This window comes from Trachurus trachurus (genome assembly GCF_905171665.1).
Source record: "Trachurus trachurus genome assembly, chromosome: 22".
NCBI lineage: Eukaryota > Metazoa > Chordata > Actinopteri > Carangiformes > Carangidae > Trachurus > Trachurus trachurus.
In genome coordinates, this window is record NC_139907.1 from 30395748 (window position 1) to 30415425 (window position 19678).

Below are 19678 nucleotides of genomic sequence, written 5' to 3' on the forward strand. Positions count from 1 at the left end.
CATGGTGGACAGCTTGGACATGGACAAGCAGCAGAAGCGCTACTGCATCCGTGGTAAGCATGTAGCAATCATCTGTGTGACAGTGGCGGTGTGCTCTCTGGCGGTGGGCCTCGGGGTGGGCCTCTCCAAGTCAAACACTACTAATCCGTCCACCCAGCCCCCGACCGCGGAGCCTCCGGGGCCACCTGTGCCGAGCAGAGGGCCTTGCACGCCGTCCAATGACTCCAGTGGGGACTGGAGGAATTTCCGCCTGCCCAGCTATGTGAAGCCGGTCCACTATGACCTGCTCCTGGAGCCAGACCTGGTCCACGACACCTACACGGGCACTGTTGATATACACATAGATGTCAGCAAGCCCACTCGCCATCTGTGGCTCCACATCAGGGAGACGTTTGTCAGCGCCAAGCCCAGACTGATGCTGAACGGCCAGGGGGGGCAGAGGGAGATACCTGTCCAGAGCTGCTTTGAGTACAAAGCTCAGCAGTATGTGGTGGTGGAAGCTGCAGAGGAGCTGCCTGTCACTAAACCCGGGGAGCAGTATGTGCTCAGCCTGGACTTCCAGGGCTGGCTCAACGGCTCTGTTGTGGGCTTCTACAGAGTCATCTACAACGAAGAGGGGGTCACCAAGTAAGTAACAACAACACACATTTGCTCTTATTAACTGAGCAAAGGCAAAAGAGAGAAACAGTGGCACTCAGAGGACAGACAAGCCTTTCATCTGGGAATAATGTTACACATATCCAGAAACCTCAAAGTAAATGCTGCAGCTGAGCAGAAAAGGTCTGAGTCAGGCTGCTGCCACTCCTAATGAGTGTACTATGACTCAATTTTGAGGGAGTAATGATTATAGTGGAGTTTGTGAGGGATGGAAAAACATCTCCTGAATGACACAACCCAGTTATTTTAGTTCAGTTCAGACCAGTTGTTGTTACTGCTGGATGCTGTGCATGGTAGTACGTGATTCCAGTAACTGAGCTCCTCCATGAAAGTTTATGTCCGTTGCAATGAACCCTAACAGCGGACTCACATGTAGTTCAGGAGTTTCACCAGTAAAAGTTGGTCTCAGCAGCTCTGTGACATAGGAGAAGACTTTAATATAATATGGTGTTCTACATTTGTAATTATTCATATTCATTATGTGTTATGTATAGTCTTACATCTTTATTTGACATGTTTTGAGATCACAGATTTGTTTTGAGCACAGATGAGATGAGCACAGGTTTGTTGACTGAACTAATACTGACTGAGGATTAATGATTGTTAACAAAGGCAATCATTCTTAGAATTCAATTATAGTGTTGATGTTATGATGTCAGTAGACTGAAGACAACAGTAAGATATGTCAGAATCCACCTGTTGGTTCGATTAGAGATGTGGATGAAGAAAAGTGAGTAGGTGAAGTTTCCACAGTCCAGAAGAAACTTTAGAAGGATTTTCTGAAATTCTTATTTCCCCTCGTGTTATTACCAAGCTTTAAACAGAATCATAGTAAATTGCTTGATAAATACCTTAATAAACATTTCCCTCACTCAGCCTGACGCATGATAAAGTTTGTTTATCAAACTAAGTAGCTAGTGTTAGGGGAAGTTTGGAGTGTTCATATATCACTCTGCATGGAGAGTGGTTATCTTGAGGATCTGGCCATCAAAAGACATTTCAGTTGGAAAACCCGAAAGGAGTCGGTGATGGTGAAGCAGATCGGTGTGATGTGGGTGGTTCGATTCCTGGCCCCCCAGTCTGCATGTTGAAGTGTCTGAACCTGCACTTGCCCTGTGTGAATGTTTATGAATGATTAGCTCCCAAAAAGCCTGTCTGCGAACAGTGCTCTAAGTGACTATAAAGCGCTAGGCTATATAAGTGCAAGTCCATTTAGCCTACCATTTAAGAAATAAGCAATGGGGCGGTGCGTGGCGCAGTGGTTAAAGCGGCGGCCCCATGTAGAGGCTACAGTCCTCAACGCAGGCGTCCCCGGTTCGAATCCCGCGTCGGGCAGACCTTTCCTGCATGTCATTCCCCCTCTCTCTGCCTCCCCCTTTCCTGTCTATCTCACTGTGTGCTATCCAATAAAGGCAAAAAAGGCCAAAAAATATAATAAAAAAACCGTTTGCATTTTATTGTCCACTGACTTCAGTAAAGTCAGTGTTCATGTTCAACCCAAACAACACGGCTCTTTGACTAGCTATCGTAAAAGACCAAACAACATGACATGTGTAAATCATTAACCCTCAGTCGACGCATCAACATATTATTGATAAGGCCTGTTTAATGGAACACTGTCTTGTTCAATCTGTTGGGTGTGGTATTAAATGCTTCCAGGTAGTGTAATAATTTGATGTTTGTATGACTTCAAAGGAAAAAGAACCCAGACCCATTTATACTTGAAGGAAAATTAAGTGGGGTGAAACACAGACCAATTGGAATGCATGGAACACATTTTTGAAGTTTTTTTTGAAATAGCGCCACCTATTGTCAGAGATCTGGAATGTTACATATATGTCACATCGGGCGTTTTTGGTAACTTAAATTTTCACTTGAAAATAAATGGGCTTGACATTTTCTTTTGCTCTGTAACACAAATTTGACCTTTTATTTGCATTTCCATAACATATATCAAAATTACAAATTTGCTGGTTACTATTAACACCTTTTTAAGACAAGTTTCACAACAAAAAAGGGCAAACACTATAGAAATGCGAATATTGCCTCATATTGAAGCCTTTAACCAGTTACTGAAGCCTTAAAAGCTGTGCAACCACAATTTTCTTTCCAACTACAAATACCTTGGCATCTGGATGGACAGTTGTCTTAATTTTAAGCACCATATCACCACCCTCATTGCTAAACTAAGAACAATACTTGGCTTTCTATACAGAAATAAGCACCGTTTCCCTACTCACCACAGGAAAAAAATTGGAGACACTATTTTTTCTCTGTTTTAGAGTATGGAGATGACATCTATGGAAGAGCTGCTAGTTCCACTTTGATTCCACTGGATGCTGTTTACCACTCAGCCTTACATTTCATTTCCAATGCTTCATATAATACTCATCACAGCACTCTTTATCAAAATGTCGGCTGGTCATTTCTGACAGTAAGGGGAAAACAGCGTTGGTTTTTATCCATTTTTCACAGTTATGTCTCCTTATTTATCATCTCTGTTAACTATGAAATCACAAAACATTGGTACCCACTCACAGAACTGATTGTTGGGTCATATTCCATTCGTCAGAACTGAGCTGGGTAAAACGTCCTTCTCTCACAATGCACCACATGGGACCCTCTCTCCCATCAGTACAGCAGTCCAGAACCCTTGTCTCAAACCTGGTTCATTACTGTTTGACTGTGTTAACTTTTCTTATTTGTTTCCTAATATTTTCTTATGTAAACTCTCATTCTTCTTTGCTGTATTTGTTGTTCTGTATACAACATCTATTGCACGTCTGATGATCGTCAGTACATCCTGAACACTGTATCCTATTTTATTACAAAAAATACAGCAAAAAAGCATAATTACATTAATATGGGACCAGCATGGGATACTAAAATCTTGTTCATTTACTGAGAAGAGTGTCTCTGCTAAATCTGTGGTTCAATTTCCGGACTGATATATCATTTTATTAAATATTGATTGAATTTGACATTATTTTTATGTTAACATTTTTAAATTATGTTTTAAATTGAACAACATAGAGTATATTAATTCAAAATACCTGAATCACCTAATTTAATTGAGTAGTTCTTTCCCATTTTTCTCATTGTGACATAGGCGTCACATGGTATTTTTCCTGACTTTTTTAAGGCTAAGGCCCGATGTGACGTATATGTCACAGCAATATTTTCTTAAGTTGTTTTATATGAGTTTCTTCAAAAAATGAGGTCAGAACAGGTTAAATACAACAAGGGACATGTTATAAAAGGATTTGCATTGTGAAATGGGTGGTGGCTTATTTTATTGACAGAAAGCAAGCTTTTTAAAAGTAGCTGCCTCTGTGAAATGTGCCAACTCTGCTGGCCACCATCTTGGAAATGTTGTCATGGATAGAGAGATTCACAGAGAGTCATGTGACTGCACCAGGATGTTGAGTAGATGTCACTTAGGGACTTCATGAGTTAAAAGTTCAACATCAATATGTGTAAGGGGCTTTCCAGGACACTTGAAGGCGGTGTGACACCCGTGTCACCGTGGGTCCTTATGGGTTAATAAACATTTCCCTCACTCAGCCTGACGCATGATAAAGTTTGTTTATCAAACTAAGTAGCTAGTGTTAGGGGAAGTTTGGAGTGTTCATATATCACTCTGCATGGAGAGTGGTTATCTTGAGGATCTGGCCATCAAAAGACATTTCAGTTGGAAAACCCGAAAGGAGTCGGTGATGGTGAAGCAGATCGGTGTGATGTGGGTGGTTCGATTCCTGGCCCCCCAGTCTGCATGTTGAAGTGTCTGAACCTGCACTTGCCCTGTGTGAATGTTTATGAATGATTAGCTCCCAAAAAGCCTGTCTGCGAACAGTGCTCTAAGTGACTATAAAGCGCTAGGCTATATAAGTGCAAGTCCATTTACCATTTAAGAAATAAGCAATGGGGCGGTGCGTGGCGCAGTGGTTAAAGCGGCCGCCCCATGTAGAGGCTACAGTCCTCAACGCAGGCGTCCCCGGTTCGAATCCCGCGTCGGGCAGACCTTTCCTGCATGTCATTCCCCCTCTCTCTGCCTCCCCCTTTCCTGTCTATCTCACTGTGTGCTATCCAATAAAGGCAAAAAAGGCCAAAAAATATAATAAAAAAACCGTTTGCATTTTATTGTCCACTGACTTCAGTAAAGTCAGTGTTCATGTTCAACCCAAACAACACGGCTCTTTGACTAGCTATCGTAAAAGACCAAACAACATGACATGTGTAAATCATTAACCCTCAGTCGACGCATCAACATATTATTGATAAGGCCTGTTTAATGGAACACTGTCTTGTTCAATCTGTTGGGTGTGGTATTAAATGCTTCCAGGTAGTGTAATAATTTGATGTTTGTATGACTTCAAAGGAAAATTGCTGCAACTGATCATGAGCCAACAGATGCCCGTAAGTCATTCCCCTGCTTCGATGAGCCAAACAAGAAAGCCACCTTCAGTGTCTCAATCATTCATGATGATACCTACAGCGCTCTCTCCAACATGCCGGTCAAGGTAGGACTCAAGTCAGCTGAAATAAAGTCAGTGAACACGGTGTGTCAGCCACAGCACTTACATGAACCCCCTCCCTCCCGTGCAGGGCTCCCCTCAAGAGCTGCGCAGCAAGAAAGTGAAGACCTCCTTTGAGAAGTCAGTCCCAATGAGCACCTATCTGGTGTGTTTTGCTGTGCACCAGTTTAAGTACATAGAAAGAACATCTGCTAAAGGAATTCCTGTGAGTTCATCATCACAACGCTTGAATGAAACTAATAGGTGTACACACACACACCCATCCCAAAACTAACGCTCACACATTTCATCCTCCTCTGCTGTTTCAGCTGAGGATCTATGCTCAGCCTACTCAGCTGAAAACAGCCACATATGCAGCGAACACCACCAAGGTCATCTTTGATTTCTTTGAAGAATACTTCAACATGTCGTACTCCATCTCCAAACTGGGTATGTTTAGATCCACTGCTTCATGTCACGTCTCATCACTACTGACCTGTCCTGTGTTAGTATGACAATGTCTGAGTTTCTCCTACTGTGCTTCACTTTGCTGCTTCAGTGTCACACATTGTTCATGTCCCGGTGCTTACCGAACAATCCCTGCTAGCAACCATGTAGCTGCTGTTTTATTCTGGACTTTTCTGCAAATGTGGATGTCAGACAGTGCACGATTGCCCATCTGTGCTGATATAATAATACACACAACGGAGATTTTGTGATTCTAATGATGAAGCAACAGCATAGGTGAAAGAACCCAACTGTTGTATTCTTGTAAAGGCTTTATTAATGTAAATTAATAAAAGTCTTTATTAATGTAACTCACTTACTCACAGCCCAAAACATTAATGTAACCAAACTGAGTGAGGACATCTATGTATGTCTATGTCTAAATCTATGTAAGGCAACAGCCAATTAGTCTTTCACACAACTGATATTTTTCAGCCTTATTGTCAAATTGTAATGCTATAACAGTGTCCTACAAACAACTTTTAATCAAACAAGGAATTTTCTTCAAATGAAGAAAGGCCTCTCCAACTCTGATGGTTATACTGCTGGTGTTTGTAAAGCTGCTATCTCCATGTGAGATAATGCAGTGATGCCATAAAACACAATGACATGGTCTTTTGTCTTCTTCTATTCTTGATCCAGATAAGATAGCCATTCCTGACTTTGGGACTGGTGCCATGGAGAACTGGGGCTTGATCACCTACAGGGAAACTAATCTGCTTTATGATGAGAACCAGTCGTCCTCCTACAACAAGCAGCGAGTGGCCAGTGTTATTGCCCACGAGTTGGTTCACCAGGTACCACTCTTTGGTTACTTATTATTCCTTCTCTGTGTTTTATTTGTGTGATGGAGGCTGAGCCACTTAGGCACGTGTCAGAGCTTTGAAGTAAAGTCCAAGATATTACTGGTCAGAGTGGAGGAAACATGTAGGAATTCCAAAAGTCTCCACACTGGTTTATCACAGTTGTCTTCATATGAGAAAATAACCATGAAAGGAGTTTTTGAAGATTTTTTTTTAAATTTCTTATATTAGGAACAATTTATACATTTTCTAATTTATAATATTTTTTAGAATTACATCTTATCAATATAACTGTACTGTATCTACATGATCAACATACATGTCTTCTCAGCCCATCAGGAGAGGTGGCCAGGTTGGGAAGCACTTAAACACATTTCAACTCAAAAACACACATGCAAATAAACCAAATCTCCTTCTTTTTTTTTTCTTTTTTTTAAATATTTTTTGGCATTTTTGCCTTTATTTGATAGCACATAGTGAGAGAGACAGGAAAGGGGGAGGCAGAGAGAGGGGGAATGACATGCAGGAAAGGTCTGCCTGACGCGGGATTCGAACCGGGGACGCCTGCAGTGAGGACTGTAGCCTCTACATGAGGACTGTAGCCTCTACATGAGGACTGTAGCCTCTACATGGGGCGGCCGCCTTAACCACTGCACCACGCACCGCCCCCGAAGACGTCTCCATCAGTGTAACAACTCACGTGCAGCCAATAACCAAAAATGCCAGTGTTTCCCAGGGACACTAAAAATTGATGAACCTGGTTGACCCTGTACTTGAAACTTAGTTTATGGCTCCTGGGAGTACACACTGTACACACTGTACACACTGTTGACAGACTGATCAAGATACAGTCTGTATTTGTGCACCAAACCCAACCAAAAATGCAAGCAGAGAATATTTATAAAAGAATGTTATACAATACAAAAAGTTTTGAACTGTAGAACAACCTAGTACAGCATGTGGCAACATAATAAGCACATACTTATATTAACAGTGAAGAATACTTTTTGTCCATCGTCACATTAAAAATGAACTACTACTGGTTCCTCACTGCTGTAACCTTTTTCTTTTTAGTAGCCTATATTTTGGGGCTTTTTATGCCTTTATTAGATAGTATAGTTGAGAGAGACAGGAAATGGGGAGGCAGAGGGGGAATGACATGCAGTAAAGGGCCGCCCCATGTGGCATTCCAACAGGGTCGACTGCAGCAATGACTCTAACCCACTGTACTCAGTGCACCGTCACTGCTGTAACTTTGAACAGTTCATAAATCTTTATTGACTACCTCATGGTATCTTATCTGTCATCATAGCAAATAGCTGATATGATGGAAAGAATGTTCCCATCATTCATCATAAAAAACCGCACCAAAAAAACCCACAAAAAGATTCATCATTTACTGCTGTGAACTCTCATCTGTGTGAAATAAAGATAAAGGTATTGGACAGGTGAGGACAGTGAGCTATGACATGTGGCAGTGTGTTCCCAACAGAGACAGAAAACAATCTACCTCTGACTGGGTTTCTGTGTCTATGTAAAGGTAGACCACCAAAGTACCAGACCTTCAGAGACCTATATGCCAGAGCCAAATGTATCAGCAGTAGACACGGGTTGGGTCCATGAGTTCAGATTCTGACCCTTCATCTATCCACCCAGAGCCATCAAACCAGATTTGATCTGTCTAGCGTCAGTGAGTCAGTGTCCGCTGCAGCCTGGTTAGACATGTTTCATGTTACAAAGCTTTCCTGCTCAGCACAGTTGTGAAGAATGGTTATCTGAGTGACTGTTGCCTCGGTCAGCTCCAACCAACCAGCCTGTCTACCCTCCTCTAAACTATCTCGTCTATGCTGCTCACGAGAGCCCTTGTAGACTAGCAGGAAGGGCCCTACCCCTACCCGAGTAGAACAAAACACAACAATGTTTTTTTGTTTTGTTTTTAATATTCAGCCTCTCTCATTCATGAAATAGATTTTTGTGAACTTTTATTTTAAGGCAAAAAGGATGAAATCAATGAATATATTTGTTGTTGCTCCATTCTGAGGGGAAAAAAGGAGTGAGTCCGGTGGGGATCAGACAGGCATCAGGCATCTTACACCACATGTTTCCTCATTAATTAAGACCTCACCAGAATCTGCAGACTGGCTTTGACTGATTGAATAAGTGCATGAATGAGCATGTGTACCCTGTGAAACCAGATACAGCAAATTAAATATAAATCTTCCTTTGCTTTGAACCTTGAAATCTGAAGTCTGCTGTTTTTCTCTAGTGGTTTGGGAACATAGTGACAATGGACTGGTGGGATGACCTCTGGCTAAATGAGGGCTTTGCCAGTTTCTTTGAGTATGTTGGTGTGGAGGAAGCTGAACCTTTGTGGGGCATGGTGAGTTCTCCTCTAACTTTCATTCACACTGACAATAGACGGGTTGTGTTGAGGTCTGTTCTGTAACTGTTGTCTGCAGCGAGATATCATGATCATCAGTGACGTGCTTCCTGTCATGGTGGATGACGCTCTTCTCTCCTCTCACCCGATCATTGTGAACGTGTCGACCCCAGCAGAGATCACTTCTGTGTTTGATGCCATCTCATACAGCAAGGTACAACTGCCAGAGAACCTCAGCGTGAGCTCTATTATTGACATTTCCAATGAGACACAGTCAAACAATCGAGGAAATGATCGTCTCTTTCCAGGGAGCGTCCATTCTGCGGATGCTGGAGGATTTGATGGGTAAAGATCTGTTCAGGGATGGCTGTCGTGTAAGTCAGACACTGCTGACCCATATCACCGATTCATGTACATTAATGCCTGTTTTTGTTGGTTTGTAATTGCTTTGCTTCATTCACCAGAAATATCTGAAAGACTACCATTTCAAGAATGCCAAAACAGCCAACTTCTGGGCTTCACTTGCCAGTGTGAGTTTGAGTTTCTTCCTCAATTAACTATCAGTTTTATTCTTAGTTTCACTGCAGTGGGAGCTCAGAAAATGAAGATCATTGTGAATGTTAAAGGGACATTGTGTAACTTCTCCTGTTCTCTATTCACGAAAATCGATTATTTCGTTCAAAAGTACGTTTTTCATTAACCAGTAATCCCCCCCATCAACAAAGTGAAGTGTTCCTTTCAGCTCTGAATGAGCCGTTCATATCATTCATATCTCCATGGAGCGGGTAAGCTCGGTGCTGCTGCCATGTGGTGTCTCCATGTTTTTACCTTCAGTGGCAGCGTGACGGTAGGAAACCACGGAAACTCAGCGGAGACACCGGAGCTGTCGGCTCAGGTCCAGGTGGCGTCTGTGACAAGTCACCGTGGTAACGCAGTGAGGAGGAATGGAGCGTTACACTGATGCTGCATTCACCTGCAGTCGGGCAGACGGCCGTCGCTAACAAACCAGATGTCATTTTAGTCACAGAAGTCCAGAGAAAGACGGTAAAACAATACCACATCGCCATGACAACATATTGTCAGGTGTATTGTTTTGCCTCGTGCTGACGGACCACTTGTTTACATAGAGGCTTGTTTATGCCGTTACGTGCAGCAGCTGTCGTCCGTCTGCCGTCTGCCCAATTTCACATGAATGCAGCATGAAAAATACGACTGAGTTGCTTGCCATCTACAACCACAACGCTAGATGGGAGTAATTCCTACATGTACATGTACACACATTATCATAAGGCTTTATAACAATTAGCATAACATATCATAGAGCATTTTATAATGGCTTATAAGGTCAATTATTATAATAGAGTTATAATGCTCTATAATGTGTTATGCTTATTGTTATAAAGCCTTTTATAATTTATGAGTGTTTATAATGAAAGTTATACATGTTTATAAGCCAATTTACAACACATTATAACTATATTTATAATGCATTATCAATGTGGGCATTGTCAGCGAGTTACTAACAGTTATAACGTATTATAATACCTGACCTTATAAGTCATGATACAATTCTTTATAGTGTGTTATGATTATTGTTATAAAGCATTATGATCATTTATGAGTGTTTATAACTATAGTTATACAGTGCTATAACTGCATTATACCTCATTATAAGTATGGTTATAATGCGTTACAGAGATAGGCGTCAAGTAAAGTGTTACCAAACAACCTTTACTGGCTTCATGCCCAGAGACAGAGGAGCTGCTCCTGAACGCCTGACTCCAGCTCTGTGGACAAACTGAGCATCTTGCACTCACACAGAAAGAAACAAAAAACAAAATCCCTCTGTTCACAGGTGAGTGGGCTGCCAGTTGCTGAGGTGATGGACACATGGACCAACCAGATGGGTTACCCTGTGGTGCACCTATCTGTCACAGAGACAAATGCCAAACTGAGCCAGGAACGTTTCCTTCTGGATCCTAAAGCTGATGCCAGTCAGCCTCCCTCACCTCTAAGGTAATGAATTCATACAAATACAGCACACACACACACACACACACACATCATTTTCATGTAGGTTCATGTTTGAAGTTTTCAAAATAAAGATAGATTCATTTATTTGCAGATGTTTGCTAATCTTCATGACTGCCTAAAAAAGAAATATGCAAACAAACAACAACTGTGTTTCAGTTGTGTTTTTTCTACAGGCTCTATTGCAGAGGTTACAAGCTTTTTATTCTATTGGTTCTACAATGCTTCAGAAAGGGCCTTGGTAGTCATTCGATTCTGTAATGACAGTGGACTAACTGGAGTCATATTTGTCTTGTATTGGGGAGGACTAAGATCACAGACAATCAGAGCACATACAGAAGGGCCGTGACAATGTGAAATAAATAGAGCTTTCAAGACCGGCGGCTGGTGAACACTGTCAGATTTAACAGCTCAAGTGCCAATGACATCTGATGACTGCAGCGTTGATCAGGCAAATGAACATGTTTTTGGCCCTGGTTTAAGAAGATTGTGATGTGAATGTGACGGTTTTCTTTATCTTTGTTTATATTACAGGTACAAGTGGACGATCCCAGTGAAATGGCACTCTGTGAAAAGTGACAAGAATATGCTCAGCATGTTCGACAAGAGCAGCACAGGTACTCTGATCAATAATCAACGTGATCAATCTTTTCATAATGACACAATCAGATGACAAGGTAAGGTCCATGATCCAGTTCAAATGTCTCTTTCCATACACTGTTGATTTTCAGACCACGCCATCGATGACTACTCTCCGTCTGCCGATGGTCTGCTGAAGATCAACAATGATCACATCGGATTCTACAGAGTCAACCACGATGGCGCCATGTGGAACGCCATCCGTGACCAGCTTCAGAATAACCACACGGTAAAGCTGAGATCGGAGCACTGTCTGCTGTCAGATCGTTTTTACAGTCTTACACACACAGAGCTTTTCAGAATAAAGTTCAGATTAAAGTCATTTGTGATAAAAAAAAAAAAAAAAATACAAATGTTATTGTAGGAGATGTATCATCCAAACTAAACATCATGTACAGAACTTTGACTGACCTTATTTATTGTATTCCTAGGAATTCTTTCTTCTTCCACCAAACTTTGCACAGATTCACTCAATTCCAAGGACATGTCCCCTCCCTCCTAGGAGGGGCACAATAAACGTTTAAATCTAAAAACTTTAAAAATTCCCACCAAACCAACGGTAGATGCTACAGTTTATAAACTTCACCACAATGTAGCCTCAATACTGCTGAAACTTTTGTCCACTTAAACTCATCACAAATTATGAAGTCCATCACTCTGTTTTTTTCAATAACTGTAAAACTTTTAAAATGTATCTCCTCCCACAATTTCTGCTCAATTGTCACCAAACTTGCTACAGAGCATCTCCAGACTGTCCTCCACAAAACTTGTTTCTCGTATTTTTGATTAATCAAAAATTGAGCCTACAGTGCATGAAAACGTTTGACTGTAAACACTACTGTAAACATATACCATCCAATTCTTGATAAATACATTTTCAAACTTCCTGAAAAAAATTGGTACAAATAAAAATAATAATAAAGGAACCTCACAAATTATAACTCACTTAATACAGTGTCTTCACTATATAAAATAATCACAGCTAAAAGTGAACCTCACCTCCTAATACCTGCACAAACGAGTAAAAGTTTTTCTTATATTTTCAAGGCAAGGCAAGGCAAGGCAATTTTATTTGTATAGCCCATTTTTACAGTTTGTCTCAAAGGGCTTTACATGGCATCATAACAACATCCTCTGTCCTTAGACCCTCACATCCACTAAGGAAACACTCCCGACTTCTTGGTTTTATGGTTTAATTTTTATTGCACTTACGTACATACGTATCTTTATCATTGTTCTGCATATCCACTGTTGAAATAAAAATGAACTGCAGCATGGAACAAGGAATTATTCACTGAGCAGCAGTGTACCTAATATCTGGTAACACTTCATTTTAAGGGGTCCTTGTTCCTGTGTATCTACCTAATTAATTACAGTGTAATTACCTATGTAACCGTATGTAATAGCATGTACTTACATTGTAAATACATAGTGTATTTTGGTGTACTTACAGGTCCTTGTTACACTTGTAATAAGAAATGCCAAAGTGGCCTCTCTCTTTGCACAAGCATTTCTTATTACAAGTGTAACAAGGACCTGTAAGTACACCAAAATACACTATGTAATTACAATGTAAATACATGTTATTACATACGGTTACATAGGCAATTACACTGTAATTAATTAGGTAGATACACAGGAACAAGGACCCCTTAAAATAAAGTGTTACCTAATATCTTAATACTAAAATTAGTGATAAATAAACTTAAGAACAGATTTGTTATTTTCATATTTCCCTTACACTTTCGTGAAGACATTTTGTCTGTAATATGATTTACTTTTCATTTCACTTTCAAACATGCATCTTACAGTAACAGTCCAGCCAGCTAGGCCAGGGCCGTTGTATAGGGAGAAAGGTGATGATAACTCTAGGGGCCCAGCGCCCAGTGGGGCCCACAGAAAACCCCAGTAGTCTAATCTTTGTATGACTGAATTATTCTACATATGACCCTTACTGATACTCATAGTAATGCTGCATTAGCATCAAAACAAAGTAAAAAAAAAAAAAGATAATACATACGTAGTCTAAAGGTGCGTTTTCATGGACACAAATATTCGGAATAAAGGGCTGATCCGAATAGAAATGTGTCATGTAAACACGTCAATTGGAAGATTCTGATCGGATTCGGCTCGATCTGAAAGAAATTCTGTTCGGATCGAGAGGGGTGGTTTATGCCGATCGTTATTCTGAACGACGTCCATGTAAACACTTATTCCGATCGTTACGTCCTTTCCCAGTAGCACGACACGGCTGTACACAGTTCTACTCGGTTCTTATTTATTTAGCCTATTCATTTTTGCTTTTACACACTCTAGTGTGACGTCCGACAGGAATCAAACCCGCTAAGTTTAAAAACACCCTGGCAGCAGCGCACACGGATCTACTGAGACTTGTTATTCTGTCACCTGAGTTAACGAGGTGGACGAGTGAGTTTGGAGCTGATGAGAGGAGAGAGTAGTAGGCTACCGACCCGATATTGCTGTGTATCTCGCTTTCAGAGTAATCCTGCTTCTTTCCCCGCTCTCTGTCCGTTGTCTTCACCGTCTTCCACTGACGTAACTCCCCAAATTTCCAGAGCGCACATGGATAATTAATATGCACGTGCTGTTTTGCATTGACCATATGGTTGTGTTTGGGCGTATAGAGGGCGGGACATGGCGTGTTCACATCCGCACTTTTCATGGGTCCGGTGAGATTTATCAATGGCAGGAACAGTAGTACACGTTTCTGAGTCTGCTTAATAACGATGTACAATAGGTGTACAGCAACAGCTCTTAAAATCTGGTGCAGGTCCATTTTGAGAACTGAATGGGATAAATTGAGCCACTTCCGCGTTTATTGGTTTGTTTACAGTACATGAAGTACAACTCTTCTTCTGCTGTTGTTTTAGGGAAAAAGACAGCTCTGCATGTCAAAATGCTGTTGTTCTGAATGAAGCTTGGTGCATGTGTACGCACGTCATGATCGGATTATTTGATTTTGCGCCCATGTAAACAGTGGATTCTGATTTTCCGATCCCTCAAATTTTTAATCTGATTCAGAAATTTTGCGCATGTAAACACAGTTTAAGAAAGAAGGGGAAAAGTCAGGGGGCAGGGCCCACCCAGAATTCCTAGCAACAGCCCTGAGTTAGGCTTTTAATAAGGGCTATGAGCCTGTGTTTCCTGAGCCAGTGATGGGATGCCCGGTGTGCCTTTGTTTTGTTGTTGACTGGTACGTTGTGGCCAACAGCAAGATGAATCTGATGTGTGTTATGTCTCATAGTGCTGCGTCATCTTTGCTGACTCATATTTATTTATCATGTTGAAATGATTACACCCCTTAAAATCAAGGGGCTTCTTGACCCCTTCCCATGGGTCTCTGGCACCCCCCTGTGGAGGTTGGGCCCCCTGTTCAGGTGGTATAGACAATGGATGGATAGATGATATAACAATATTACACCTCACTCCATACCATTGTAACTGAGACATTAAAATGTATTCTCTACAACTTATAAAAAAGCAGTGACCCTTTAACTGCAGATGACATTATGATTTGCTTTAGTTGCTAACTTCATAGCACTGGAAGTGAAAACACGAAGTACAAAAAGACATCCGACTTTAGTTCTTGGACTAAGTCTTCAAGAACATTATTGTTACTGTGTCTTTTAGATATATCTTTACAACTTCAACAGGGTCTCATCACAAATCAAGTCTCCATGAGTGAAGTCACTGTCATGGTCTTGTTCATTTTATGTTTGAATCTTCTCAAACAGGAGTTTGATGCCGCTGACCGTACAAGCTACATAGATGACGTCTTTGCACTTGCAAGGTATGATTTCCCTCAACTCAAACTTTCAGGTCTGCAGTCACATAGACAAGACTTAAACTGTGCCTTGTCTTTCTGGTCAGGGCGGACATCATTGATTATGGTAATGCCTTTAATCTCACTATGTACTTGAAGAATGAGACTGACTACATCGTCTGGGACCGCCTGGCCTCATCTATTGCCTATGTCCGTAACATGCTGTCAGGCGATGCTTCAATATACCCAAAGTTCCAGGTGAGTGGGGTGATGATCTTTCTAGGTGTGCAAATATGTATTGGTGTCTAAAATTCACAGCAAAACCTAGCAGATGTTCATAATTTTTTTTTTTTTATGTAAACATTAAATATAGAGTTAAAAGCAGGAGCACAGGAGAATAAAAAAAGTATAGAAAAGAAAATAGATAAAGTTTAACGTTCTTAAGAAGAGCTCAGCTATAAAAGAGAAATGTTTTTACCCTGGATTTAAAAGTTGGGGCTGATCTCAGTTCTGCTGGAAGTTTGTTCCAGTTGTGTGCAGCATAACAGCTAAATGCTGCTTCACCATGTCAACAAAAAAATAAAACAACATAATTACATTATGAAAAGAATGCTGTAAAATTCTGAAATAATCTTCCGTTTCTGTCCACGCCTAGTCCAATATAGTGCAACACAGGTGTGTGTATATATTCAAACATTTTACCTGTAAACCCATATAGTGTGTATTATTTTGTAATAGTCCAGTAGAAACATCACTTGTTGTTGTAGTTAGTCAGTTACTGTAGGTCTATGTGTAGTTATCCCTGTGTTGATTGACAACCGTATTCTTTCTTTAATCCTGTAGAAACTCTTCCGTGATCATGTTAAAGCTATCTCAACACGACTTGGATGGAAGGATGTTGGAACGCAGACGGAGCGGTATGCCAGAAACCATCACACACCTCCGGGCTTCCCCTAGACTCTTCACAATCAGTTCATTGCGGTTGAATATCATACTATTCCATGCACACCTGTATCAGCTGACATAACATGGTTGTTGGATGTGTCTGGCAGGTTACTGAGGGAGACTGTGCTCGGTCTGGCCTGTCAGATGGGAGATGAAGAGGCTCTGAATGAGGCTTCGCGTATCTTTGACCAATGGATAGCTGGAAGTCTTAGGTAACTTTACTCTGCTGTTTCATTCCTCACAAACACACAAGACAGTATTCTACAGTTATAGACCAACAGCTGATATACAGTATATATCATATTTGTATCATTTATCATTTTTATCAGAGCTGTGCATAACCGTAAAATTAAGATATATTTTATGGAAGCACTGCTGTGAGATTCATTCTGACCTGGTATTTACCAATGTTGCTTTAAAAACACAACCACACCTTTCAACTCCACTGTGAGGACTTTCCTCTCGGGTAACCCAACATTAAAGTCTCCTGACCCTCTGATCTGCAGCGACGTGGCAGTGAATCTCAGGCTGCTGGTGTATCGGTATGGCATGAAGAACTCGGGCACCGAGGACAAGTGGAACACCATGTTCCAGAAATACAAAGACTCGTCTCTGGCTCAGGAGAAGGACAAGCTGCTATACGGCCTGGCTTCTGTGGAGGATGTCAAACTTCTCACCAGGTATGTACAACATCTCATCTTGATGTTGATCTGATGTAGGGGACCTGGGACCAGAGATGAGCCAACCCATGTCACATGGTTTTACCTGCCGTCAGTGTCAGAGATTTTTTAACCTTCCTCTTCTCAGCTTTCTGTTACCATCTCTTGTGGGTCGGTTTTGACCCGAGTCTTAAATCAGCTGGCACACTAAAAACAATTATTTATCATCCCATTTGTTTCTCATCTCTTGGTTGCGTTGTTGGCCTCCTTATCCATGAAAAGGTTGGTTTTACACTTATGATTTCAGTTTTAACTCTCATAATTGTTCTTATCATTATAACCGGGTCAAAACCAACCCTAAAAACACAAATTCTTTACCAATTTAATTTATTTTGTTTAAATAGAGGTTCCTGACAAAGTCAAAAAGCCTTGATTCAATAAACAAATGTATGTGGTACTTTTATGCATTAAAAACCTAAAAACAGGTCAGTGGCGACTCTAACACAAGAGGAAGGTTAAATCATCTGTACTAAATCATCCAGAAATCCTTAAAGGTGATTCAATAACTAATTTAACAGAAAATAACTTGCTGAGACTGTTAACTAACCTCCAGCTCTGTTAGCTGACCTCTGAGAATGTCAGTTCAATAAATGAGTTGTCAGGGTAGAGCAGGCACTGGGCAGAAACAGCAGCTTTTATTTCTACAGTCATGATGGACAAGATAAGAGGCAGTTAGGCTACCCATGTACATACACCAAGGAACGGGCGTAATCGAGCAGGTTATCGACAGAGGACTGGTGACAAAGGCCGGTCCAGACTGGGTAATGACAAAACTGGGATCAGGGCTGCAGTCCACATCACCATTAATCACTTCTTCTCGGTCTCAATTGAAAATGGAATGAGATGAATGACACACGTGAAGGAGGATTCATAAGTACTTACTCAGCTTACACTGAACCCATTTAAACAAATGTTTTACTGGGATAACTTAGACTTACAAAACTAAAATTCATACCTTGATTAAAAGAGAGAAATTTTGATCTGCCCCACAGGCTCCTTGAGGCCACCAAGGATGAGAGTGTGGTGAGGAGTCAGGACCTTTTCACCATAGTGCGCTACGTGTCCTACAACCGTCTAGGACAGAGTATGGCATGGGACTGGACCACTCTGAACTGGGACTATCTGGTCAAAAGGTCAGTGCCGCTGACAGAGACAGCCCTCTGATGCTTTGTGATGCACTGCTCTTTTATGGGAGTGGCCAGCGGGACAGAATGGAAAATAGAAGTACTGGCCGGAAAGTGGCTTGTGACATCCAGGGTGTGTTTGGTGGCAAACTACAGTGCCATGTGACTTTATTGTATCAATGATGAGGAGGAGGAGGAGGATTAAAGCTGTTCAGGAGATGAAAGATAAGAAGGTGAAAATGCTTTAGATGTTTATCTTTAGTCAGACATGTTTCTGTTTATCTGTGTTTATCCAGTGGTCGTTACTCGTTACAAATGTTCTCTGTTAACAGGTACACCATCAACGACAGGAACCTTGGTCGTTTGCTTACTCAAATCTCCACCACCTACAACACAGAGCTTCAACTGTGGAAGGTCAGCTTTGTTCCTTGGTTGTGCTGCATGTGCTTTGCTTTGTTGTGTGTGTCTCCTTTGTTGAACTTAATTGTTGTTACTGTACTTACAATATTACTCACTCAGTCTATCCTTATGCAGATACAGACATAGATCATTTTTCATTAGAGAACTTTTCTTCTCTCACATGTAGTAAATAATACAGATAGTGTTTTCGAAGGAAAATAAATATCTGGTCCAGTTTTGGAACCTCCTACACTTTTATAAGAAAAAAATCACAGTTTGGCCTATATTTGGATAGAATTGTTGTATGTGTGTGTGTGTATATATATATATATTTGACTCATTGAGAACTAAATTCACTCCAATTGAACTGAATAGATTGTGGGCGGACCAGTGCAGATCTCCCATCCTGCTGGGTTGCATTCATTACAACCTGGGGTTAAAGACGATTTAAATGATAATAATAACTACTACCACAACCTTCAGTGCAAACTTCAACACTGTTCTAATTGGCAGAATGGCTCGATACACTCACTACTACACACGCCTGACACTGTTTGAGTCACAGTTGGTAGTGGTTGTTTGGGTCGCGGTCTCTGGTGACATGTGTCTTTCTCCCTGGCTTGTAGATGGAGCATTTCTTTGGTCTGACTCCAGATGCAGGAGCCGGGGCGATGCCTCGACAGCAGGCTCTGGAGACAGTGCGGAACAACATCGCATGGATCAGGAGCAATGGGGATGAGATTGCAGGCTGGCTGGAGGCCAATGTGGCCTAAGACAACAGCAATGGCTGGAAACAGGCACACTGTAACTGACTTCACAGTTCCCTCCACTTTACCTGAGGTCTCAGTCTGTACAGTAGCCTACATACAGGGGGAGTTCAGGCTGCAATCAGATTTACTTTGAGGCAGGGAGCAACAGTAAAAACAAACATCCACTTCCTCGGTAGTATGATAAACGAGTCCATGTCCAATTTCAGTCCAGTCTGAAGAACCTGTCATGTAGTAATTTACTACTGTCCCCAATAATACAGTAAGCCCCTTCAGTCGCCCCACTGTTCCCTTATATCTAGATAAGAAGTTGTTATTGATCACTGAAGATCTCTCATGTCTACTTTTACTAACAATCATTTGTGATCTTAAAGCATATTTTACTTTTTGTAAAACTTTATCTTTTTTT

At 41.2% G+C, this 19678-nt stretch overlaps 1 protein-coding gene across 1 annotated transcript; it reads left to right on the forward strand.

Moving 5' to 3' along the window:
• On the forward strand, positions 1-19479 carry enpep (glutamyl aminopeptidase). Its single transcript, XM_083998039.1, has 20 exons — positions 1-627; positions 5036-5177; positions 5263-5397; positions 5501-5621; positions 6321-6475; positions 8748-8861; positions 8941-9075; positions 9170-9235; positions 9326-9391; positions 10717-10877; positions 11427-11509; positions 11624-11760; positions 15287-15342; positions 15423-15573; positions 16159-16232; positions 16368-16472; positions 16767-16940; positions 17972-18112; positions 18436-18517; positions 19129-19479. Exons 1-20 carry the CDS (start codon positions 2-4, stop codon positions 19273-19275), a joined length of 2871 nt encoding a protein of 956 aa, XP_083854165.1. The 5' UTR covers position 1; the 3' UTR covers positions 19276-19479.
• Positions 19480-19678: the final 199 nt, after the last annotated feature.

Coding starts and splice junctions, on each gene's coding strand:
- enpep (XM_083998039.1), top strand. CDS start 2: ATGGTGGACAGCTTGGACATGGACAAGCAGCAGAAGCGCTACTGCATC. Junction 5,178..5,262: donor TCTCCAACATGCCGGTCAAG/GTAGGACTCAAG, acceptor CCTCCCGTGCAG/GGCTCCCCTCAAGAGCTGCG. Junction 8,862..8,940: donor CTGAACCTTTGTGGGGCATG/GTGAGTTCTCCT, acceptor TGTTGTCTGCAG/CGAGATATCATGATCATCAG.